Source organism: Geotrypetes seraphini, chromosome 1 (assembly GCF_902459505.1).
Source record: "Geotrypetes seraphini chromosome 1, aGeoSer1.1, whole genome shotgun sequence".
Taxonomy (NCBI): domain Eukaryota; kingdom Metazoa; phylum Chordata; class Amphibia; order Gymnophiona; family Dermophiidae; genus Geotrypetes; species Geotrypetes seraphini.
This window is the reverse complement of record NC_047084.1, coordinates 300,001,756-300,023,828: the sequence shown is the minus strand read 5'-3', so window position 1 is coordinate 300,023,828 and position 22,073 is coordinate 300,001,756. Positions and strand designations below refer to the sequence as shown.

General features: G+C 42.2%; 1 protein-coding gene across 1 annotated transcript in view; it reads right to left on the bottom strand.

The window, feature by feature from the left end:
* The window catches only part of LOC117364859, a 47,645-nt gene that overhangs the window by 13,077 nt on the left and 12,495 nt on the right, over positions 1-22,073 (bottom strand). The window contains exons 2-4 of the mRNA XM_033954570.1: positions 14,214-14,410; positions 13,627-13,679; positions 2,639-2,736 (exon numbers count right to left, since the gene is read on the bottom strand). Of these exons, the coding sequence (XP_033810461.1) occupies positions 2,639-2,736; positions 13,627-13,679; positions 14,214-14,361 (299 nt within the window). The 5' untranslated portion in view covers positions 14,362-14,410. The remainder of the gene's footprint in view (positions 1-2,638; positions 2,737-13,626; positions 13,680-14,213; positions 14,411-22,073) is intronic.

The window sequence follows — 22,073 nt, the reverse complement described above, 5'->3', positions numbered from 1 at the left end:
ACATAAGAATTGTCGCTGCTGGGTCAGACCAGTGGTCCATCATGCCCAGCAGTCCACTCACGCGGCGGCCCTTAGGTCAAAGACCAGTGCCTTATTTGAGTATAGCCTTACCTGTTCAGCAGGAACTTATCTAACCCTTTCTTGAATCCCTGGAGGGTGCGTTCTCCTATAACTGCCTCTGGAAGAGCATTCCAGATTTCTACTACTTTTTGGGTGAAGAAGAACTTCCTTACGTTTGTGTGGAAACTATCCCCTTTTAACTTTAGAGAGTGTCCTATCGTTCTCTTCACCTTGGAAAGGGTGAACAATCTCTCTTTCTCTACTAAGTCAATTCCCTTCAATATCTTGAATATTTCGATCATGTAAAGCCCAGATGTCTCTATCTGTCCTCCTTTTTCTGAAGCCATATAGTAACCCTACTATTATGTGATGCAGGCAGGGAAGTTTTTTTTTCAGCCAATGAATGAAGGTGAGCCACTCTGTTTTATGTTCCCCGTGGGGGTTCAACAGTGTTGTGCTCTTTACATCTGAGGCTTTTTCTCCACTTTTGGATGGGCAATGCTGTGTGCTTGGGTTCTAAGTGTGATTGTGTTATAGGGGAAAGCACCCTCCAAAGATTCAAGACAAAGTTAGACAAGTTCCTGCTGAACCAGAACGTACGCAGGTAAGGCTAGTCTCAGTTAGGGCAATGGTCTTTGACCTAAGGGCCGCTGCGGGAGCGGACTGCTGGGCACGATGGACCACTGGTCTGACCCAGCAGCAGCAATTCTTATGTTCTTATTCATTATTACACTGTTGCCCAATTTACCAGCTTTCCTAATCTTTGAAAACATTTCTTCATCTGTCTGTTCATTCTGTCCTAGGGGATGGTAGTATAACCCTACCCATATATTCCTTCCCTTCACACATGGAATTTCTATTCATATGAATTCCACACTGTTATCTGTGTCATGCAGAATGTTTATTTTGTTTGATTCAATTCCCTCTTTAACATATAGCGCAACTCACCCCCCCCCCTATTTGATCTAGTGTATCATTGTGATATAATTTGTACCCAGGTAACACAGTGAACCATTGATTGTTCTCCTTCCACCAGGTCTGAGATGCCTGTTGTATCTACCTTATCATTCAGTGCTTTAAACTTTAACTCCTCTACTTTATTTTTTAGGCTTCTAGCATTTGTATACAGACACTTCAAATTGTGTTTTTTCCTTGTATCTACAGGCTGCTGAGAAGATGACAGGGATAACTTGATATCTTTGCTCTGCTTCTCTTTTAAACACTTTGCTTTCTTTCACCATTATTGAAACCTCTCTATTGGGACTCCCTAAATGTTGTGATTCAACAGTATTCTTCAAGGATATTCCACACTAAACCATCTGCTCCTGTTGACTTCCCCCACCCCATCTTAGAGCCACTTTTAAACTATCTCCTTTTTAAACGTTAGCGTCAGGAGCCGGGATCCATTCTTTCTGAATAAGCTCCCCCTTTCCCAGAAGGTAGCCCAGTTCCTAACAAATCTGAATTCCTCAACCCTGCACCATCGTCTCAACCACGCATTGAGACTTCAGAGCTCTGCCTGCCTCTTGGGTCCTGTGTGTGGAACAGAGCATTTCTGAAAATGCTACCCTGGAGGATCTGGATTTCAGCTTTCTACCTAAGAGTCTAAATTTGGTTTCCAGAACCTCCCTACCATATTTTCCTATGTCATTAGTACCTGCATGTACCAAGAAAGCCAACTCCTCCCCAGCACTATCTAATATCTTATCTAAGTGATGTGTGAGGTCTGCCACCTTTGCACCAGGTGGGCAAGTGACCAGGCGATACTCATGCCCACTGGCCACCCAGATATCTACATGCCTAATGATTGAATCTCCCACTACAACTGCCATCCTAACTTCTCCCTTCTGGACTGAAGCCCCTGGAGATAGATCCTTGGTGCCAGGGCAGAATTAACCAATAGGCCACGTAGGCAAATGCCTAGGGCCTGAAATGGTCAGGGGGGCCCGATGAATGAAGGCATCAACATTGTTTTTTCCAAACGGTGATGAGCCCCGCCAGCATTGATCGGCATCACGGGCCCCCCTGATCGGCAACCCCCCCCCCCCCATCGACGGAAAGTAAGACAAGCAAGGAACGCGGGTAAGAAAGGCAACGGGAACTGTAATTGTGCAAGCGGTGCTGCTTGCCCAAAGCTTCCCTCTGACGCAGCTTCCTGTTTCCGCCTGGGTGCATGGTGGGGTGGGGCGGGGCAGGGGGGCCCAGTGTACTTGTGTGCCTAGGGGCCCTCGACGAATTAATCCTGCCCTGCTTGGTGCAAGAGGATATTGCATCTCCTGGTGGGCAGGCCCTGGTGAGCAGGTCCTGGTTACAGGATTATTTCCTGCATCACCAGAGTGATGTTCTCCTTTTTAATGATGTCTTTTGATGTTCTTCTTGTTTAAAATTGCAGCAGTTCTTTCTCAAAACTGAAGACAATTTTTTTTTTTTTTTTTTGGGGGGGGGGGGGGTAGGAAGATGAGGAAAAAAGTTGGTCAGTGTTTCAGCACAGGGTTTTTCTGCCAGACTTAGGATTGCTGACTTCTCTGGTTCCTCTACACGTAATAACATGTATGAAAGTGACGTATATCATACTAACCTCTCATAATGTTTCCTGGTACAAGTTGCAGCACTGGTACTGCGAGGATTTCCCCCTATTTGATTGTAGACTTGCCTCCATTGCTGTTTTAGGGTTACCTAAAGAGACAGAAGACAGACATGTTAATTTGTACTGACACTATTGATACTGCTGTACTAGCATAGCCAGACCTTAATTTTGGGTGGGCCTGAGGGTGCATTAGATGGACATGACCCATATATTTCCTCTCTGCCTCCACCCCTGCTTCTGAAGCAATAAAACTGAATACCTTGGCTTCTGGGAACCCCAGAGCCCCACCAGAAAGAGTCCTTTCTGGAGTTCCCCAAGTACTCTCATTCCTGCAGCAGATAGCAGAGTGTTTCCAAATGCTGACATTGTCATTGCCCTCCCCACCCCCCATGCACACATGCTCATTTCAACCGGCATTCCCGTGCATTTATGTGTGAGATACCAATTGAACTGAGCATGTGTGGGGTGGGGCAATAACTTTTTTACTTTCACTTAAGTACATTTTTAATGTATTCTTCACTGTACTTTTGCTTAAATATTAAAGCATATATTCATTTTTACTTTTACTTAAGTACTGAAATACTATAGAAATTTGAGTATTATCTATATTGTTCAGAATATTTTTTGCCAAAGCAGAACAAGTCACATTAATACCCTAGGGGGGAGGATTCATGAAAGGGTGTTAAGCATGTTAGCACACACTAATTGCTAAAGACATCAATAGGAATATAGGGCTTGATTCATTAAGGCATGGATCCGATCCGATCCATGTCCGGGGGGCTAATTCACGAATTGCCCTCATGCAAATGAGGGCGATTGGAACCTCGCCCCCAACCGCCTGCCCGGATTGCTCTATAACGATCCCAACGCATGCACAGATCATCTGTAGATGGTCTGCGCATGCCCTGGCCCTCCAAACCCGGCAGCAGTGGCGTACCAAGGGGGGGAAGTCCGCCCCGGGTGCACGCTCCAAGGGGGTGCACAGCCGGCAGGGTCTGGAAGCTCCTGCGCTGCTGAAAATGGCACCTCAGTGCGGCTGCCGACTCTGCTCTGGAATAAATACGGCAGCCACGCTGAAGTGCACGAAGGTCCCGTGATGACTACTTCTGCTGCTTCTGCTCTGGAAGAGGTAAGTGATATCGGAGTGGGGTGGATTGCTGCCACAGTCATCGCGGGACCTTGCCGCAACTCCCTGCGTCTGCCGGCCCAGCCCCCCTCCGACGTCACTTACCTCTTCCAGAGCAGAAGCAGCAGAAGTAGTCATCATGGGACTTTGCTGATTTCGATGGAGAGAGAAAGGAGCATAGCAGGGTGGTGGAAGGAGAAAAAGGGGGTCAGGGTGGTAAGGAAGGGTGTGGAGGGTGAGAAAGGGTGGTATGGAAGCTTGGTGAAGGGTGAGAAAGGGGGCAGATGCTGTTGGAAGTAGGGGAAGGGAGAGGAGAGAGTGAAATGCCAGACCATGGGGGTGTGGGAGAGATGGAAGGGGGAAGCATAAAGTTTCTGGAAGGTGAATAGAAGGAGAGAAGATGCCATATAGAAGGGGCAGAGGGAGGGTAGACAGTGGATGAAAGGAAGAGAGTGACAAGAAGATGAGGAAAGCAGAAACCAGAGAAGACAAGGTAGAAAAAAATTCTATTTATTTTTTTTTTTTGCTTTAGGGGAGATGCATTACTGTTTCTGTGGTGTTGCATTGTATGCAGAGTCCAGCTTCTTGGTGCTTCAGTTTAATCTTTGTCTAAGTATTTTTATTCTATCTCCCCAATAACAAAATTATAGAGTGTTTTTTAGCATTGGCATCTGAGCTGTTACCACCATGGCTAAAAACCACACTACAGTTTTGTAAAAGGGGGAGGGGTTAGTTTGTGATTACATACTAGGCGAAGGTGTTTTCTGTGTTCTGTGTGTTCGAAAAGACATGGTTTTCTGTTAGGATTGACTGTGTAGGATTGATCTGTACTAGTCTGGCTTGCCTTTTCCTAGGTACACTCTTATGTGACGTGTGGATGGTTACTAAAAATCATGTTTTTCATACAGAAGGGAGGTGTCAAAAAATGATGGGCCCCGGGTGCCACATATGCTAGGTACGCCACTGTTTTAAACTGTTTTAAACTTTTTTGCGAGCCCGTGGTTTTAACCATTGGCTTGCACTGCGGGGAAGGGCGGGAGAGTCGGGCCAGCAGGAGAGATTCGGGGCGAGAGCAGGAGATTCGGGGCAGGCAGGAGAGAGCAGGAGATTCGGGGTAGGCAGGAGATAGCAGGAGATTCAGGGTAGGCTAGAGAGAGCAGGGGATCGGGGCTGAAAGCAGAGAAGCAGGGCCGCAGAAGGCAGGGCAGTCAGAAAGGATCTCAGTGACTGGTCCTCAGCAGTCGCTTATTTTTGGATCGGCCAGCCCAGTTGGTGTTGCTTTTTTATTTTAGTGAATCACTTCCTGCCTACATTTTAATGCCGTTCCCCCTCATTCGCATGTGCGGATCAGAGGATGATCGGGACAGAGGTTAGTGAATCGGGTCAGAGGGAAATTGGGTCTTAAAGGGGTCGCTAAGTGGTCGGAAGTTGATTGGTGGGCTTAGTGAATCTAGCCCATAATGGGCATCTTTAGTGGTTAGAGTGCGCTAACATGCTTAGTGCCCTTTCATGAATCCCCCCCTAAACCCCAAAAATATGGTGCTGTTTAAGAATTCTAAATTGAAAATAGTGGTTCTCACCAGACAAATGTATCCTAGTTAAAAAAACCTCTTATTTCTACCAGAAAAGCATATGGTTATTTCATCATGGATGTGTGAATACTTTGATGTCAGAGGCTTATAGACTGAGGACTGACATCTTTGTCTTGTGTTGATGGCCATATACTATGAGAAAACAGAAAGCACTTATAAAAATAAATTACTAGTTGCTGCTTTTCCCACATGTGCAAAATTAGAATACTTCATGCAACAGCATGTCTAGTTTCCTGAAAAGAAACCCGGTACTTTAAAAAAATTTTTAGTTCCAATCTCACCCTGGCAGAGGAAGACCATCCATCAGTGTTGTTCATATGATTTAATAGTGGCTATAGACAAGATAGCCCAAAACATTCTGAAAAATAATTTGGTCTTATGGACAAGTGGCTTAACCCTTAATTTAGCTGATTTGCAGCTTTTTGGATTTAGTGGAATTATTGATGTTTACCAATGGACAAGTGGACAAAGGTAAAAGCCAATGAATTTCACTGACTTTTGCACTAGGTTGAATGGCCTATCCCCATTGGCCATAATGACAACTTGGCCAACCACCTTAACTGTGAAAAATGGGGTACCCACTTGTCTCTAAGAGCATCCATGTACTGTTATCATAGTGTCAGAACAACACCCTGAAACGACAAAGGGCTAGATTCACTAAGGGCACGGATCGGATCGGATCCGTGACGGATCCGATCCGATCCATGTCCGGGGGGGCTGATTCATGCATTGCTCTCATGCAAATGAGGGCGATCAGAATCACGACCCCAACTGCCTGCCTGGATCGCTCTATAGTGATCCCAACACATGCGTAGACTATCTGTAGATGGTCTGCGCATGCGCTGGCCCTCTGAGCCCAGCAGAGAATTTTTAAAAAACTGTTTTTAACTTTTTTGAGAGCCCATGTTTTTAATCTGCTTTAAGCCCATGGGTTAAAACCACGGGCTTGAACTATGGGAAGGGTGGCAGGAGTTTGGGACAGGCAGGAGATCGGGGCTGCAGGAGTTTGGGAGAGTCTGGGCTACAGGAGTTTGGGGCAGGCAGGAGATCGGGGCTGCAGGAGTTTGGGAGAGTGTGGGCTGCAGGAGTTCGGGGCAGGCAGGAGAGTGTGGGCTGCAGGAGTTCGGGGCAGGCAGGAGTTCGGGGCAAGCAGGAGATCGGGACAGGTGGGAGAGTCAGAGCTGTTGAAATTCAGGACAGGCAGGAGATCAGGGCTGGCAGGAGATCAGAGCTGCAAGAGTTCGGGGCAGAGAGCAGAAAAACAGGGCAGAGAGGAGGGTGGCAGAAGGCAGGGCAGTCGTTAAGGACCTGAGCGACTGGTCCTCAGCAGTTACTTGTTTGTGATCAGCAAGTCCAGTCGGTGTTGCAGGGTTTTTGTTTGTGAATCGCTGCCTGCCATCATTTGAATGCTGTTCCCCCTCATTTGCATGCACGGATCGGAGGATGATCGGGACACTGGTTAGTGAATCGGGTTGGAGGGAAATCAGGTCACAAACCGATCGGTACACGGTCGGTTTGCTTAGTGAATCTAGCCCAAAGGCATACCATAAATTTAGGACTGCCATTCATTTGCCTAGCTATATGAGCCTAGTGCTGAAAATCAGTTCTATGCTCTTAACTTATTTTCCACACACAAAATCTGCCCCTGTTGTCACCCATTTTTTTTTTTTTTTTAATCATTTACGTATACATCAAAAATATTCAATGTATAGGAAAACAGAGTCTTGCTAAACAAAGAGAAAGTAAAATCTACAATTCCAAGCATCATAAAAAATTCAACAATACATAAACCTTTAAGAGAACTCATTTTTGAGGGGATAATTCAAAATATCAGAAGGAATGATATAGCTACTTTATAAGGAAAAAGGAAATATATATACAATAGCAGTGGCTCATCTTCCTAAATTACTAGAACCTAAAAAAAAAAAAAAAAAAAAAAATCAATTGGAACTAGATGTTGTAACTCCCTTCCCTCCAAGGAAAAATTGTAACTGAGAGGACTAATAGAAAACATAGGAATTCTGATCAAAAAAGACCATACATTTACAGGGATATCCTAACTTAAATTTAGCCCCTAATGAAATAACAAATTGTTTCATCTCTAGGAATCTTTTTCTCCTAATGTGTGTCCATTTTGATACATCTGGAAACACAGAAATCACTTATTTCAGCCTAAAAAAAGGTGCAGGAGTGCATCCTGTTGGAAAACGAATGTTACTAGCATAATAATAATAATAATAATTAATTTTCTTGTATACCACCCCACACACAGTTCTAGGCGGTTCACAACAAAGAAACTGAAACATTTCAGCAGAACATACAGTTTCAAAAACACACTTCTACATACATCAGTCAAATGCAGCAATAGCTAAGATGTGATTTCAACTCGTTGCTATCATTAAAACATAGGTTAAAAAATAATGATAAAACACCATCGTAATATTAAAAAAAATCTGCATTCTTGTTTATCAAATAGATAAGTTTTTAATAATTTCCTAAATGTAAAGTAAGAATAGGCTTGAGCAATCAAAGGGCTCATCCAGGAGTTCATCTTCCCTGCCTAATACTCCAATGTCCTGTCCAAAAAAAGTCTTATAACGACAGTCCCTTGGGGTAGGGAAGATGAACATACCTAAGTTTCTGGTACATTTTATTGAATAAGACAATTTCAAGTAAGATACCAAATAAGAGGGTAATAATCCAAAAATTGCCTTATAACAAATACACCCAAATTAAAAAAACACTCTGGCCCCAAATGGCAGCCAATGCAGTCTCGCATAAAAAGGACTAACGTGATCATATTTTTTAAGACCGAAAATCAAACGGACAGCATCATTCTGAACTAATCGGAGCCTTAAAGTCTTTTTTTTTTTTTTCAGTTTACAGGATATTACACTTCTCCCTCCGTATTCGCGGGGGATGCGGGCGGGTCATAGACGTGAATACGGAAAAAAAACCGAATAACTTTAAAAATGTTATTCGTGGTTTTTAGAAAAAGCCTTCTGTTTTATTATTGGAACCGCAAATAACTTTTCTACAGCGATTTCTGGGCAGGCATGCTGGGAAGCAGTGTTTTTCTCAGTGCACACTGGGAAGCATGGAAGCAGCGAATTTGTGGGAGAAAGCATTGTAGCAGCATTTTTAGAGTGAATGGGAAGCGATACACTTTTTTATCGGTACAGTAAAAGGAAAAAGAACTTTAATGATAATGTAATTTTTTTGGGGGGGGGGCAGAGTCAGCTTCCAAAAAAATTGCCAATAAGTGAATCCGCAGATACAGAAACCGCAGATACGGAGGGAGAAGAGTAGTAAGATTCAAAGAACTTGTAGAAACTTCCATATCAGGTTGAGCAACTGAGGAATTAGACTTTTTTGAAGAAACCAAAAGGAAATATATTTTATGGAGATGTGGAAGCCCTTTTTCCAAATATTTAAATACTTCTTTCGAGAACTTATAAAATAAATCTTTAGGAGACATTGATTTAGGAAAGTTCAAAAGTCTGAGGTTTAATTGTTTGGTATAATTCTCAAAATTCTCCACTTTCCTATATAATACCATTTTGTCTTGTATTATTAAGTTCTGAGAAGATTGAAGACCTTGAACCCTTTGGTCCAAATCTTTAACTTTTTCCTCCTGGGCTTTTAAACCCTTCTCAAATTTCATTAATTTTTGAGATTCGTATGGACCATGGGAAAAGTTCCCAACATATACCATGTAAAGGGAATCCAATGCAGACCAAATTGATTCCAAGGTAATCGCAACAGGCTTGATAAGAGGTAGAACCGATGGAGCTTCTCCTCTCTCTCTGCTGAGCTACCTGCAGCCATCTCTGGTAATTATATCCCAGTCACGGTTTCCTGAAGATTTGGCAAGCCCAATTGTCCCCTGGTAGCGTTGCTACCGCATCCTGTGTTGCAACCAACATTCCCCAGTCTCATAGCTGCAGAGGAGATACTGGTCCCACGGGGCTAAGCGAAATCTTGCTTCCAAGGGCCGAAGTTTCCTTCACATTCAGCACAGCCAGAGTGCCCCAAGGCGAAGAAGAAACAAAACTCGTAATCACCTCCTGCTGCATTAAGGTAGGCTCTGACTGCTGGGCTGAAGTAGCCACTCTACCTCTCCTCTTTGGCATCCAGAAAAAATTTTCGCTCGATAATATAATCAAGCAGGAGCGAACTTCATGATGTTCTTATTACTCTGCCATCTTGTCCCCCTGCAACTACTTTTTACGTTCCTAAATTTAAGAGTTTAGTGAAATTGTGAGTATAAATTTAGGCACCCAGTTTTAGTAAATTTTCAAAGAAGCTAATTTAGAAGCATAACTCTCATATGCATAAATCCTTAGGGCCTAAAGGTGGCAGCCTCCGATTTCTACTCCGATGGAATGGGAAAGGGAGAAGAAGCAAATTCAAAAAGGTTTCAGGTACATAGGTGGCCACTGCTATACTGTCTGTATTGAAGAAGCTGTGAAGTATTCTATTTAGAACATATGCCATAAACACTATCATGGAGTGTTTAAATGTTCAATTTATTTATGTGGACCATCAGAATGCGAGCAATAATCTAGTGTTTCTCCTAGATTTGCTCACTCCAGCCTTGTAAGTACAAATTTTCTTATATATAATCATAAAACTTGTCTCTCTATTTTATAAATTACAAAAAGAAGTGGATATCTGTTTTTATTTCTCCAGTGTTGTAATACACCATAGTATATTACAATAGATACCAATAGATTTTCTTCCTTTTAAAGATGGAAAGGACAGTTTAAATTTTTGATAGTTTCTTGAATCAGAAGATCTCTGATTATTCAAAGATAGAGGAATCAAAGATATAAATAGCCCATGTATGATTTTAAAAACCATAGAAGTGCATTTAAACTGTACTCTAAGATAGACAGGGAGCTAGTGAAGATTTCTCAAAAGAGGAGACAAATGATCAAATTTTCTCTTACCAAATATTAGCTTTGTTGCCGTATTTTGGATTAGTTGTAATCGTTTTAGATTCCCCTTACTCAAGCCTATATAGATTGAATTACAGTAATCTAATTGTGCTAGGATAACAGCTGCCCTGTCCTGGGAAATAAACCCTTTTCAGATGAGAGTTGGGGAAGGGACCAGTCCTCTCTTGCACAGAAGCAGAGATGGGTGGAACAGGCTGGAAAACCCTGAGCATCAATTCCTTTCCCTCATAGGAATGTTCCACAAAAGGAACCCAGGCTAATGAGATACCAAATTCCTGGAGAAAAGTTTTCCTGGAGAGGAGAAGGTTGGCGAAAAATGATAGTAAAACTGGCAGGAGGTTGGGAAATTGGGAAGTGTTGAAGAGTGGGTGGGGGGTTGGGAAGTGTTGAAGAGTATCCCATGGAAATAGAAGAGTCAGTATGAAGTGAATGAGGAAGAATCTGATATGAAATGTGATTTTGAACCAGAACAAGTTATGCCAGATGAAGAGATGTTTGAATAAACATGTAAAGCAGGGGTGTCAAAGTCCCTCCTCAAGGGCCGCAATCCAGTCGGGTTTTCAGGATTTCCCCAATGAATATGCATGAGATCTATTTGTATGCACTGCTTTCATTGTATGCTAATAGATCTCATGCATATTCATTGGGGAAATCCTGAAAAACCAATTGGATTGTGGCCCTTGAGGAGGGACTTTGACAACCCTGCTGTAAAGGTTAGAAATATTTAGGAAGATGATCCTGATAAATATGAGAGAGATTTTTCTCCTTAAGAGAAAGGTTTGAATGAAAAGCTTTAGGGGAGGGAGTGTCTTTGTGTAAAACCCCAGCACAGCTGAAGCAGGAAGCTATGTGTAAAATAAAAGTCTTTTGAGGGTATATTAAAAGCTCCCATGTTTCACCAAACCTTGAGTAATAAACAAATGGGAATTACAGGAGGGAACAGGGTCATTTTGTTCTTAAAGGTGGTTAATGTTCCCCACATATCTTCCCCAGCTAAGGAGAGGCTGGGCAGTTAAGTGCTACTCAATTGGAAAATAAAGGCAACTGTTTGTTTGAGCTGTGACCAGTGCTGTAGTGTGCCTAAGGAAGCACTGGGGGAAAACATGCAGGCAGGAGCATTAGAAACATAGAAACATAGAAAATGGCGGCAGAAAAGGGCCACGGCCCATCTAGTCTGCCCACTAATGACCCACCCCCTAACTACCTCCATGAAGAGATCACACATGCCAATCCCATCTTTTCTTAAAATCTGGCACGCTGCTGGCCTCAATTACCTGTTGTGGAAGACTATTCCAGCGATCAACCACACTTTCGGTGAAGAAATATTTTCTGGTGTTGCCATGAAATTTCCCACCCCTGATTTTCAACGGATGCCCTCTTGTTGCCGTGGGTCCTTTAAGAAAAAAGAGATCTTCTTCCACCTCGATATGGCCCGTGACATATTTGAAAATCTCAATCACGTCTCCCTTCTCTCTGCGTTCCTTGAGTGAGTATAGCTGCAACTTACCCAGTCGTTCCTCATACGGGAGATCCTTGAGACCTGAGACCATCCTGGTGGCCATTTGCTGAACCGACTCTCCGCACATCTTTTTGATAATGCGGCCTCCAGAATTGTAGACAGTATTCCAGATGGGGTCTCACCATGGATCTGTACAAAGGCATTATGACCTCGGGCTTACGGCTGACGAAACTTCTACGGATACAGCCCATGATTTGTCTAGCCCTGGATGAAGCTTTCTCCACTTGATTGGCAGTCTTCATGTCTTCACTAATGATCACCCCCAAGTCACGTTCTGCTACAGTCCTTGCTAGGATCTCACCATTTAGGGTGTAAGTCCTGCATGGGTTTTTGCCGCCAAGGTGCATGACCTTGCATTTATTGGCATTGAAACTTAGTTGCCAAGTCTTTGACCAATGCTCCAGCAGGAGTAGGTCCTGTGTCATACTGTCGGGCATTGAGCTTTTGTCGGGCACTGTGCATTCATCTGTTGTGCTTTTGCCTACTATATTGCATAGTTTGGCATCATCGGCGAATAATGTAATTTTACCTTGAAGCCCCTCAGCCAAGTCTCTTACGAAGATGTTAAATAGGATCGGGCCCAAGACCGAGCCCTGTGGCACTCCGCTGATCACCTCCATCGTATCGGAGAGGGTACCGTTTACCACCACCCTCTAAAGTCTACCTCTAAGCCAGTCCCAAACCCATGCGGTTAATGTTTCACCCAGTCCCATCGAACCCATCTTGCTCAATAACCTGCGGTGTGGGACACTATCAAACGCTTTGCTGAAGTCCAAGTACACGACGTCCAGGGACTCCCCTATATCCATTGTCTAGGACTGCCTAAGGGCAGGAAGCAGTGGACTTAGGTCCCAGGTAAAGAAGGCTGCCTAGACTAACAAAGCAGCAGCAGCAGCAGCCCATAAGCTGGAACTGTTGGCAAAGTTTTTATGTTTTTATTTTGCTAAACTGGAAAAGACTGAACTGTTTGAATAATAAATTAGTGCCTTGGATTGTTTGGTATTTTTGGCAATGAGATGTTTGACAGCACTTTAGTTTTGAGCATGGGACTATGTGAAAAGAAATAAAACCTTTTGTGTCTGGAAAATGATTATGGCTCAGAAGATGTTTGCATAGAGAATATTGCTATTGCTATTGGCACTCTGTGGAGCTGGACTTTGTGCATGTGATAAGGGGATGGCCCTTGGGACCCTGTCACACTATGCAATACCAAATCTACACCAATATCAAAAGAATTCTGCATACCTTTGTGCCAAGTCCAACTTTAAGGCTTTATTTATTTATTTTATTTTATTATTTATTAAGTATTGATATATTACTTATAGCCTAAGTTTTTTACATTCAGGTACTCAAGCATTTTTCCCTGTCTGTGTCCGTGGGCTCATACTCTATCTAATGTACCTGGAACAATGGGGGATTAAGTGACTTGCTCATGGTCACAAGGAGCAGAATGGAATTTGAATCCACAACCTCAGGGTGTTGCGGCTGTAGCTCTAACCACTGCACCACTCACTCCCCACTTCATTCAGTTTTTTATACCATTCTCCCACGGGAGTTCAGAATGGTTTACATGGATTTATTCAGGTACTCAAGCATTTTAACCTGTCTGTCCCGGCGAGCTTACATTCTGTCTAATATGCCTGGGGAACTGCGGGACTAAGTGAAATGCCCAGAGTCACAAGGAGCAGTGTGGATTTGAACCCCCAGCCTCAGGGTACTGAGGCTGTAGGAATACCAAATTCATTGCAATACAGAATTTAATGAAGAAATCCAAGACTTACCCGGTTGTAGCCTCCAAAGCCAATAACAGTCTTGTATAAGAGAAAGAGATCGACTAAAAATAGAAGAAAAAAAAATACACATTGTAATTGAAGGTCCAGACAATGGATGAGAACAATCTTCCTAGGGCTGAAGTGAGGGGAAATACTTCTGGTCTGTAAAAAGAAAGGCAAGTTTCTGGACTGAAATTTACATGTAGCAGGGCTAGGATAGAGTGTTGGAATGGAGAGTGTGCTTAGAGCAGTGGTCTCAAACACGCGGCCCGGGGGCCACATGCGGCCCGCCAGGTACTATTTTGAGGCCCTCGGTATGTTTATCATAATCACAAAAGTAAAATAAAATAGTTTCTTGATCATATGTCTCTTTAGCTATAAATTACAATATTATTATTTAGACTTAGCCAAAAGGAAAGATTTATAAACTATAAAGTTTTTTTACCTCATGCAAAATTGTCATTTCTTTAATAAGACATTAACTATTTTTTTCTGCGGCCCTTCAAGTACCTACAAATCCAAAATGTGGCCCTACAAAGGGTTTGAGTTTGAGACCACTGGCTTAGAGGGAGGATGATCCATAGCAAATTGCTTACTTTGTTTAAACCCAAGATTGGGAATCCTCTCAATGGGAGTGTGCCTGTTTTTCATGAACTGGTACAGAGCCTGCACAAAGTCTTTTTGAGTCAGCAGATTTTCATCAGAATTTATAACCAATCCTGGCCCTGTAGTGCTGCAGGACATTGTTGGCGAGGCTTCGGTTTGAGGATCTCCAAATGCATCCAAGGAAATCCTATTAAACAGAATAAAAAATGAAGAAAGCATGAATCAAGAGGTGAAATTAACATCGCATGGAGTAGGGGGAATGTGATTAGAGCTACAGCCTCAGCACCCTGAGGTTGTGGATTCAAATCCCATGCTGTTCCTTGTGACCCTGGGCAAGTCACTTAATCCTATAAACCAAATACAAGAGAGTGGGTTTTCTTCAATACAAAAAATTATATATCAACCCAACTCTAAAAAGATTTTTTGAAAATCATTTTATGAAATATTGCAACTACTGAATTTAATATAAGGAGGAAAAAAGCCTCAGAACTCCGTCTTCAGACAGATGAAATCTTGCTGAAAGAATGGAAAGGGTAAATACCTCACTAGCTTAAAAAAACAAACCTCCTTACACAGCATTGATAAATGCTGTTCATCTGTCTGAAGACAGGGTTCCAAGTCACTTAATCCCCCATTGTCCCAGGTACATTAGATAGAGTGTGAGCCTATCAGAACAGATAGGGAAAACTGCTTGAGTACCTGAATGTAAACCACGTGGGCTATAGGTGGTGTATAAATACTAAAAATAAATAAATGTGAAGAAAGAATTTGACTTTCACAAATGATAGGCCTGGCTCATCACTGAGCCCAGGAAAAACCTGTTGCTATTAATTAAGCACAGATTGATGGTGTTTAAGAGTATCATAGTCCTGTATTGAATTCCGTGCAATCTTCTTCCATTTTAAGTACTTTGAATAATTTTGTGTAATCCATAAATCTGATTGCCTCAAGTCATCATTTCTCTCTCCAGATCAAAAAGAAAACCACAAAGTCCCACAAATCATAACAACAAAAATTAAAAAAAAAAACTGTGGGAATGACCAGGCAGAATAAATCAGTGTTCTTTATTGTCAGTCCTAGTCTGTGAATTTGACATGGGCCGTGTTTCAGCTCAATCACCTGCATCAGTAGTCCATAAAAACTGCATTTTACAACTTACTAAAATAGAATTCTCCCCCAACAAACAAACCAGAATGATAAGGAAAAAAATGTCTCAAGGGTCTAAACAGGAGTCATCTGGTGACACAGATCAGGTATGAATATGTGAAAACAGTACATCCCAGCATAGACTCTTGGCATTCCACACCTTTACTTTACAGGATTTGATTTCTCACTTTACCAAGTAAGTTTAAAGTGAGTTACAATTAAAACAACGTATACATATTCACAGTATTTCCCCATTGCAAGAGATAATGTCATCCCTGGAAGGAAGATGCTAAACCAAAACTACTGCATTTTCAAAAAGGGAAGCTATGATAAAATGAGGATATTAGAAAATAAAGAGGGTGGCTTCCAAAGTTTAAAATTTTGCATGCAATATGGATATTATTTAAAAGACCAGTTTGGGAATCTCAAATAAAATATATTCCATGCATTAAAAAAGGTCACAGTAAGGTCAAATGGGCACTGTCATATCAAGTTTATGAAATTCCTTTCATTTTATATATGCATTTTATTATTGTAAACTGCTTTGAAATTGAAATGTATTAGTGGTATATTACTAAACTGTATTTACTTATTCATAAAGCTTTGAATACTTTCTTATGTCATAAGAACTTTAAGAAATACATATGCTATTCAGTCTAACATAAATTTGTAAATCTAACCAGTAATACTATATTTTTCGCTCCATAAGACGCACCCCAGATTAGGGCTCCTTTTACGAAGTTGTGGTAGCGGCTTTTAACCCCTGCGCTAGCCGAAAAACTACCGCCTGCTCAAGAGGAGGTGGTAGCGGCTAGTGCATCCGGCGGTTTAGCGCACGCTAACACGCTAAAATGAGCCCTTAGAGTAGGAAAACAAGAAGAAAAACATTCTGAAACAAATTGTGTACTAACATATACCAGGCTCTGCACCCTGTCCACCCTCCCCTACTAATTGTAATGCAATTTTTTCCTTTCATTTTTCATATACACACAGCAGATATAAATTCTCAAAACTGACACATTTTGATCATTAAATTGAAAATAAAATAATTTTTCCTACCTTTGTTCTCTGGTGATTTGATTAGTTTCTGGTTGGACTTCCTTCTGACTGTGCATCCAACATTTCTTTCACAATCCAGCCTCATCCTCCCCCCTGCCCAGATCCAGCATCCTACCGGGGCTCTCATGATGGGTGGGGCCTTGCCTCCAAAGCTGCTTCCTATACCCAGGGAGAGAGGTTGTCTTCCGCGCTGTGACCAACGCTGAGCTAATTACAGCAGCCTGCAGAGCGAACCTAGCAGGCTGCCATTGGCCTCCGAAGCACGTTCCCTCTGCCACAGTCCTGCCCCTGCCCCTGACGTCAAGGGCAGGACCGTGGTAGAGGGAACATGCTTCGGAGACTGATGGCAGCCTGCTAGGTTTGCTCTGCAGGTTGCCGTAATTAGCTCAGCGGCAGTCACAGCGTGGAAGATGACCTCTCTCGCTGGGTGCGGGAAGCAGCTTGGAGGTAAGGCTATGCCCATCGCGAGGGCCTTGGCAGGACGCTGGATCTGGACAGCCGTAATTAGTTTTAATGGGGAGAATCTGGAGGATACTGAGGGGGAAGCCGAGGAAGACAGCCTGGCACTCACCGATGCTTGGGAGAGCCGTATCGGGTGCGAGCATTTAAAAAGGTACGACGGGATGGATGGCAGGTATTTAAAAAAAAAAAAAGGTATCTTCACTGCATAAGACGCAGTGACATTTCCACCCACTTTTGGGTGGAAAAAAGTGCATCTTATGGAGCGAAAAATACAGTGTATATATATATACCAAGGAAGACTTAAAGAAGCCAGATGCTGATAAAAGTGCAGCTAAGCTAGCTCATGTTCCTATTAAAACATAAGCCCATTGCACAGCCCATGTTAGTGCAGAGAGAAAAGGCACAGGCAAAAAGTACTTTACAGTCTGAATCTAAGCAGCTTAATATGTATTAAATTGAATTATCAAGAAGCCAGATTCTGCATACAATGCAACATCACAGAAATAGAAACAGTGATGCAAGTCCCCTAGTATGGTGCAAATACCAATCACCACTTTAAAATTAACAAATAGAAATAAAAGTGGAAAATAAGATAACACCATTTTATTGGACTACATGTTTCAGTTATGATAGATTTCAGAGGCCAAAACCTCCTTCCTCAGGTCAGTAGAGCATACTGCTGTTACAGTATCGATAGTGCCTTGACCTGAGGAAGGGGGTTTTGGCCTTTGAAAATTAGTAAAAAAAATGTATTAAAATTAGTCCAATAAAAAGATCACCTTATTTTCATTTTCTATTTATAAACATTTATTAGAACAGCTACATTATCCTAAAACAAGAAAAAAAAAGGATTTTTTTTTAACCTTTATCATCTCTGCTTTCTGCTTTCCTCATCTTCTATTCACTCTTATTCTTCCTTTCAGCATCTGCCCTCTTTGCCCTCTCTCCCCCTTCTGTGTCTGCCTTCTCTATCCTTTCCAGCCACTCTCTGTCCTTGTTCTATGCCCCTTCCATCCAGCGTCTCATCTATCTTTGTTGTCTGGGCATTTTTTTCTTCCTTTTCAGGCTTGCCCCAGTCATTTTACTACTTTCCTTTTGTCTATCAGGTTTGCCTTTCCATTCCTTCACTGCATTTGTCTGCCACTAATCTTTCCTTTTTATGTTTTTCCCACTTTTCTCTGTGTTTATATCTGTCATTTGATTTTACCCTCATTCTTCTTTCATCCTCTAGTCCTTAGTTCCCTTTTCAGCTCTCATCTACCTACCAGCTATTCCCATCTCTCTCTATCCACTCTCTAGCACTGTTGCTGCATCGTTCTCTCTTTCTCCAGTTTCCTAACACCCCTCTCTAGTCTATTTCCATTCTCTGTACTCATCCTCCAATGACTCTCATTTCCTCACCACTGAGTCATCATGTCCTACTCATCTTCTGCTGTTATCCTTCTCCCTTACCAACAGGATCCGGATTTGCAGGACAGGGTTGGTACAGTTCTAGATCAATTTCTGTGCATGTTGGAACTTATAGTCTTGCTTTTCTTAGGGAATTCAATAGGGAAATCAGAACTACAAGTCCCTGCATGCAACTGTGTAAACCCAGGACTGGATCAACTGTGTCCTGCAAATTTGCATCCAGTTAGCAGCCTTATCTTAAAAGCTGAATAGTATTTGAATACCTTTCCGTTTCACTGAGAATTCCAAATTTAAGGCTTACTCTTAAAATTCTTAATTGCATCAGTTGTCTGACACAAAGGTGTAGTGAGGGAAGGAGGTGCCCAGAGTCACATCTACCCCCTCCCCTCGCAGTCCTTCCCTACCATGCACCCCCTTCTTCCACATTACTTCTTGAAATCTTTACCAGTAGCAAGCTGCATCTCCTACCTTCTGCTTGCATTGGCCTCAGCCTAGACCAGATGTATTCCATGTATTAACAAAGGTGTAAGAGAAAACAAGAGCCAACAAGTTTAAAAGGTGAAGTGAAAGAGGCTATTAGAGCCAAAAAATGACTGCTTCTTGGAGCAACTGGTCCGGAAACCGACAAGAGGGGGATCTATTTTATATTTGGTCCTAGTGGAATGCAGGACATGGTACCGGGAGGTACGGTAACTATGTTAGGCCCACTAGGAAACAGTGATCATAACAGGATTAAATTTGAGCTGATACCTGGAGTGACGTTGCTAAAGAAATCTACTGTAGCAGCATTTAATTTTTGCAAGGGTGATTACGATAAAATGAGGAAAATGGTTAAAAAGAAGTTAAAATGGTCTGTGGCAAAGGTTAGAAGTATAAACCAGATGTGGATGTTGTTTAAAAATACCATTGTGGATGCTCAGACCAGATGTCTTTCATGTATTAACAAAGATGGAAAGAAGAGAAAATGAGAACCGGCATGGTTTAAAGGGGAAGTGAAAGAGGCTATTACAGCCAAGAAAACATCTGTTAAAGAATGGAAGAAGGATCCCAATAAGAAAATAAGAAGAGACATAAGCACTGGCAAGTTAGATGCAAAGCACTGATAAAGAAAGCTAAACAAGAATATAAAGAACAACTTGCCAAAGAGACAAATACTCATAGTAACAATTTTTTTAGGCACATCAAAAGCAGTAAACCTGTGAGGGAATCCGTGGGATCTCTGGATGACCAAGGAGTAAAAGGTGCACTCAGGGAGGATAAAGCCATAGTGGAAAGCCTGAATGAATTCTTTGCTTCAGTCTTTAAGGAAGAAGATGTAAGAAATCTAACTGAACTGGAAATGCTTTTCAAGGATGATGAAGCAGAGGAATTGAAAGAAATATCTGGTAGTATAACCTGAAAGACGTACTAAGCCAAATTGACAAGTTAAAGAGTGATAAATCACCTGGACCAGATGGTATACATCCCAGGGTACTGAAAGAACTCAAACATGAAATTGTTGATCTACTGTTACTGATCTGTAACCTGCCATTACAATCATTTGTAGTACCTGAAGATTGGAGGGTGGCCAATGTTACACCAATTTTTAAAAAGGGTCTCAGGAGAGAATCAGGAAATTACAGACTGGTAAGCCTGACTTCAGTGCTGGGCAAAATAGTGGAAACAATTATAAAAAATAAAATTGTGGAACATGTAGACAAACATGATTTAATGAGACAGAGCTAGCATGGGTTCAGCCCAGGGAGGTTTTGCCTAACCAATTTCCTTGACTTCTTTGAAGGTGTGAATACATATGCAGATAAAGGCAAGCTGGTTGATGTAGTGTATCTAGATTTCCAGAAGGCTTATGACAAAGCTCCTCATGAGAAGCTTGTGAATTAAAGAGTCATGAGATAGGAGGCAATGCTCAATTGTGGATTAAGAACTGGTTATTGGATAGAAAATAGAGGGTAGGGTTGAATGGCCATTTTTGTCAGTGAAAGAGGGTAAATAACAGTGTGCCGCATGGGTCTGTGCTGGGATTAGTGCTATTTAACTTATTTATAAATGATCTAGAAATTGGAACTATGAGCGAGGTGATCAAATTTGCAGATGGCACTAAACTGTTCAAAGTTGTTAAAACGCATGCGGACTGTGGAAAAACCTTCGGAAATCAGAAGACTGGGTGTCCAAATGGCAGATGAAATTTCGGGCTCCTTTTATGAAGCTGCGTTAGGGCATTAACGCGTGGAATAGTGCACGCTACTTTGCTCTGCGTGCTAGATGCTAACGCCAGCATTGAGCTGGCGTTAGTTCTAGCCGCGTAGCATGCAGTAATATCCTGCATGCGCTAAAAATGCTAGCGCACCTTAGTAAAAGGAGCCCTTAATGTGGACGAATGCAAAGTGATGCACATTGGGAAGAATAATCCAAATTATATTTATCAGATGCTAGGGACCACCTTGAGGATCAGTGCTCAAGAAAAGGATCTGGGTGTTATTGTAGACAATACGCTGAAGCCTTCTGCCCAATGTGTTATGGCGGCCAAAAAGGCAAACGGGATGCTAGGAATTATTAGAAAAGGGATGGTAAACAAGACTAAAAATGTTATAATGCCTCTGTACTTCTCAATGATATGACCTCGCCTTCAGTACTGCGTTCAGTTCCGGTCTCCTTATCTCAAAAAAGATATAGCGGCACTAGAAAAAGTTCACAGAAGTGCGACCAAGATGATAAAGGGGACTCCTCGCGTATTAGGAAAGACTAAAAAGGTTAGTGCTCTTCAGCTTGGAAAAGAGACTGCTGAGGGGAGATATGATTGAAGTCTATAAAATCCTGAGTGGTGAGAAAAGGGTACAAGTGGATAGATTTTTTTTTTTTTAATTTCATCATGATTTACAAAGACTAGGAGGCACTTGAAGTTACAGAGTAACACTTTTAAAACCAATGGGATGAAATATTTTTTCAATCAGAGAATAGTTAAGCTCTGGAATGCGTTGCCAGAGGATGTGGTAAGAGTAGCTAATGTAGCTGGCTTAAGAAAAAGGTTTGGACAAGTTCCTGGAGAAAAAGTGCATAGTCTGCTGTTGACACAGACATGGGTCAGTAGCATGGAATGCTGCTACTATTTGGGTTTTTGCCAGGTTCTTGTGATTTGGATTGGCCTCCGTGAAGACAGGATGCTGAGCTAGATGGACCACGGGTCTGACCCAGTATGGCTATTCTTATTCCCATCCTGTGGTTCAGTAACTTTGACGCACTGCTGTACACAGACCTGGTGCTGACAACTGGAGAAATACTTTAAATAGAGAGGCGCTCAAAAGTACTAGGGGGTAACCCTATACTCAGATCTCATCTACATGGACCACAATAACACACCAGTCAAGAAATTCTTCATCCTACTCAGACAACTATAAGTTATCAGATCTTTACTAAGACAATTGAACTTCAGAACGATCGCACAAACAGTCCTCCTCCCCTACCTGGGCTACTGTAACTCCTTATACAGTGATATTGCAGAAAAAGATTGCAAAAGACTGCAACTCCTCCAAAACACAGGGCTCCTTTTATAAAGGCGCGCTAGCGGTTTTACCGTGCGCTAAAATGTTGCACGTGCTATCCGCTACCGCCTCCTTTTAAGCAGGCAGTCATTTTTTGGTTAGTGCGCGCTAGAGCACGCGCGAATTCTGTGTGTGCGCTAAAAACGCTAGCACACCTTTGTAAAAAGGAGCCCACAGTGGCCTGACTAATCATCTGACAAACCAAATTTGACAGCCCCACTCCTGAATGATTTA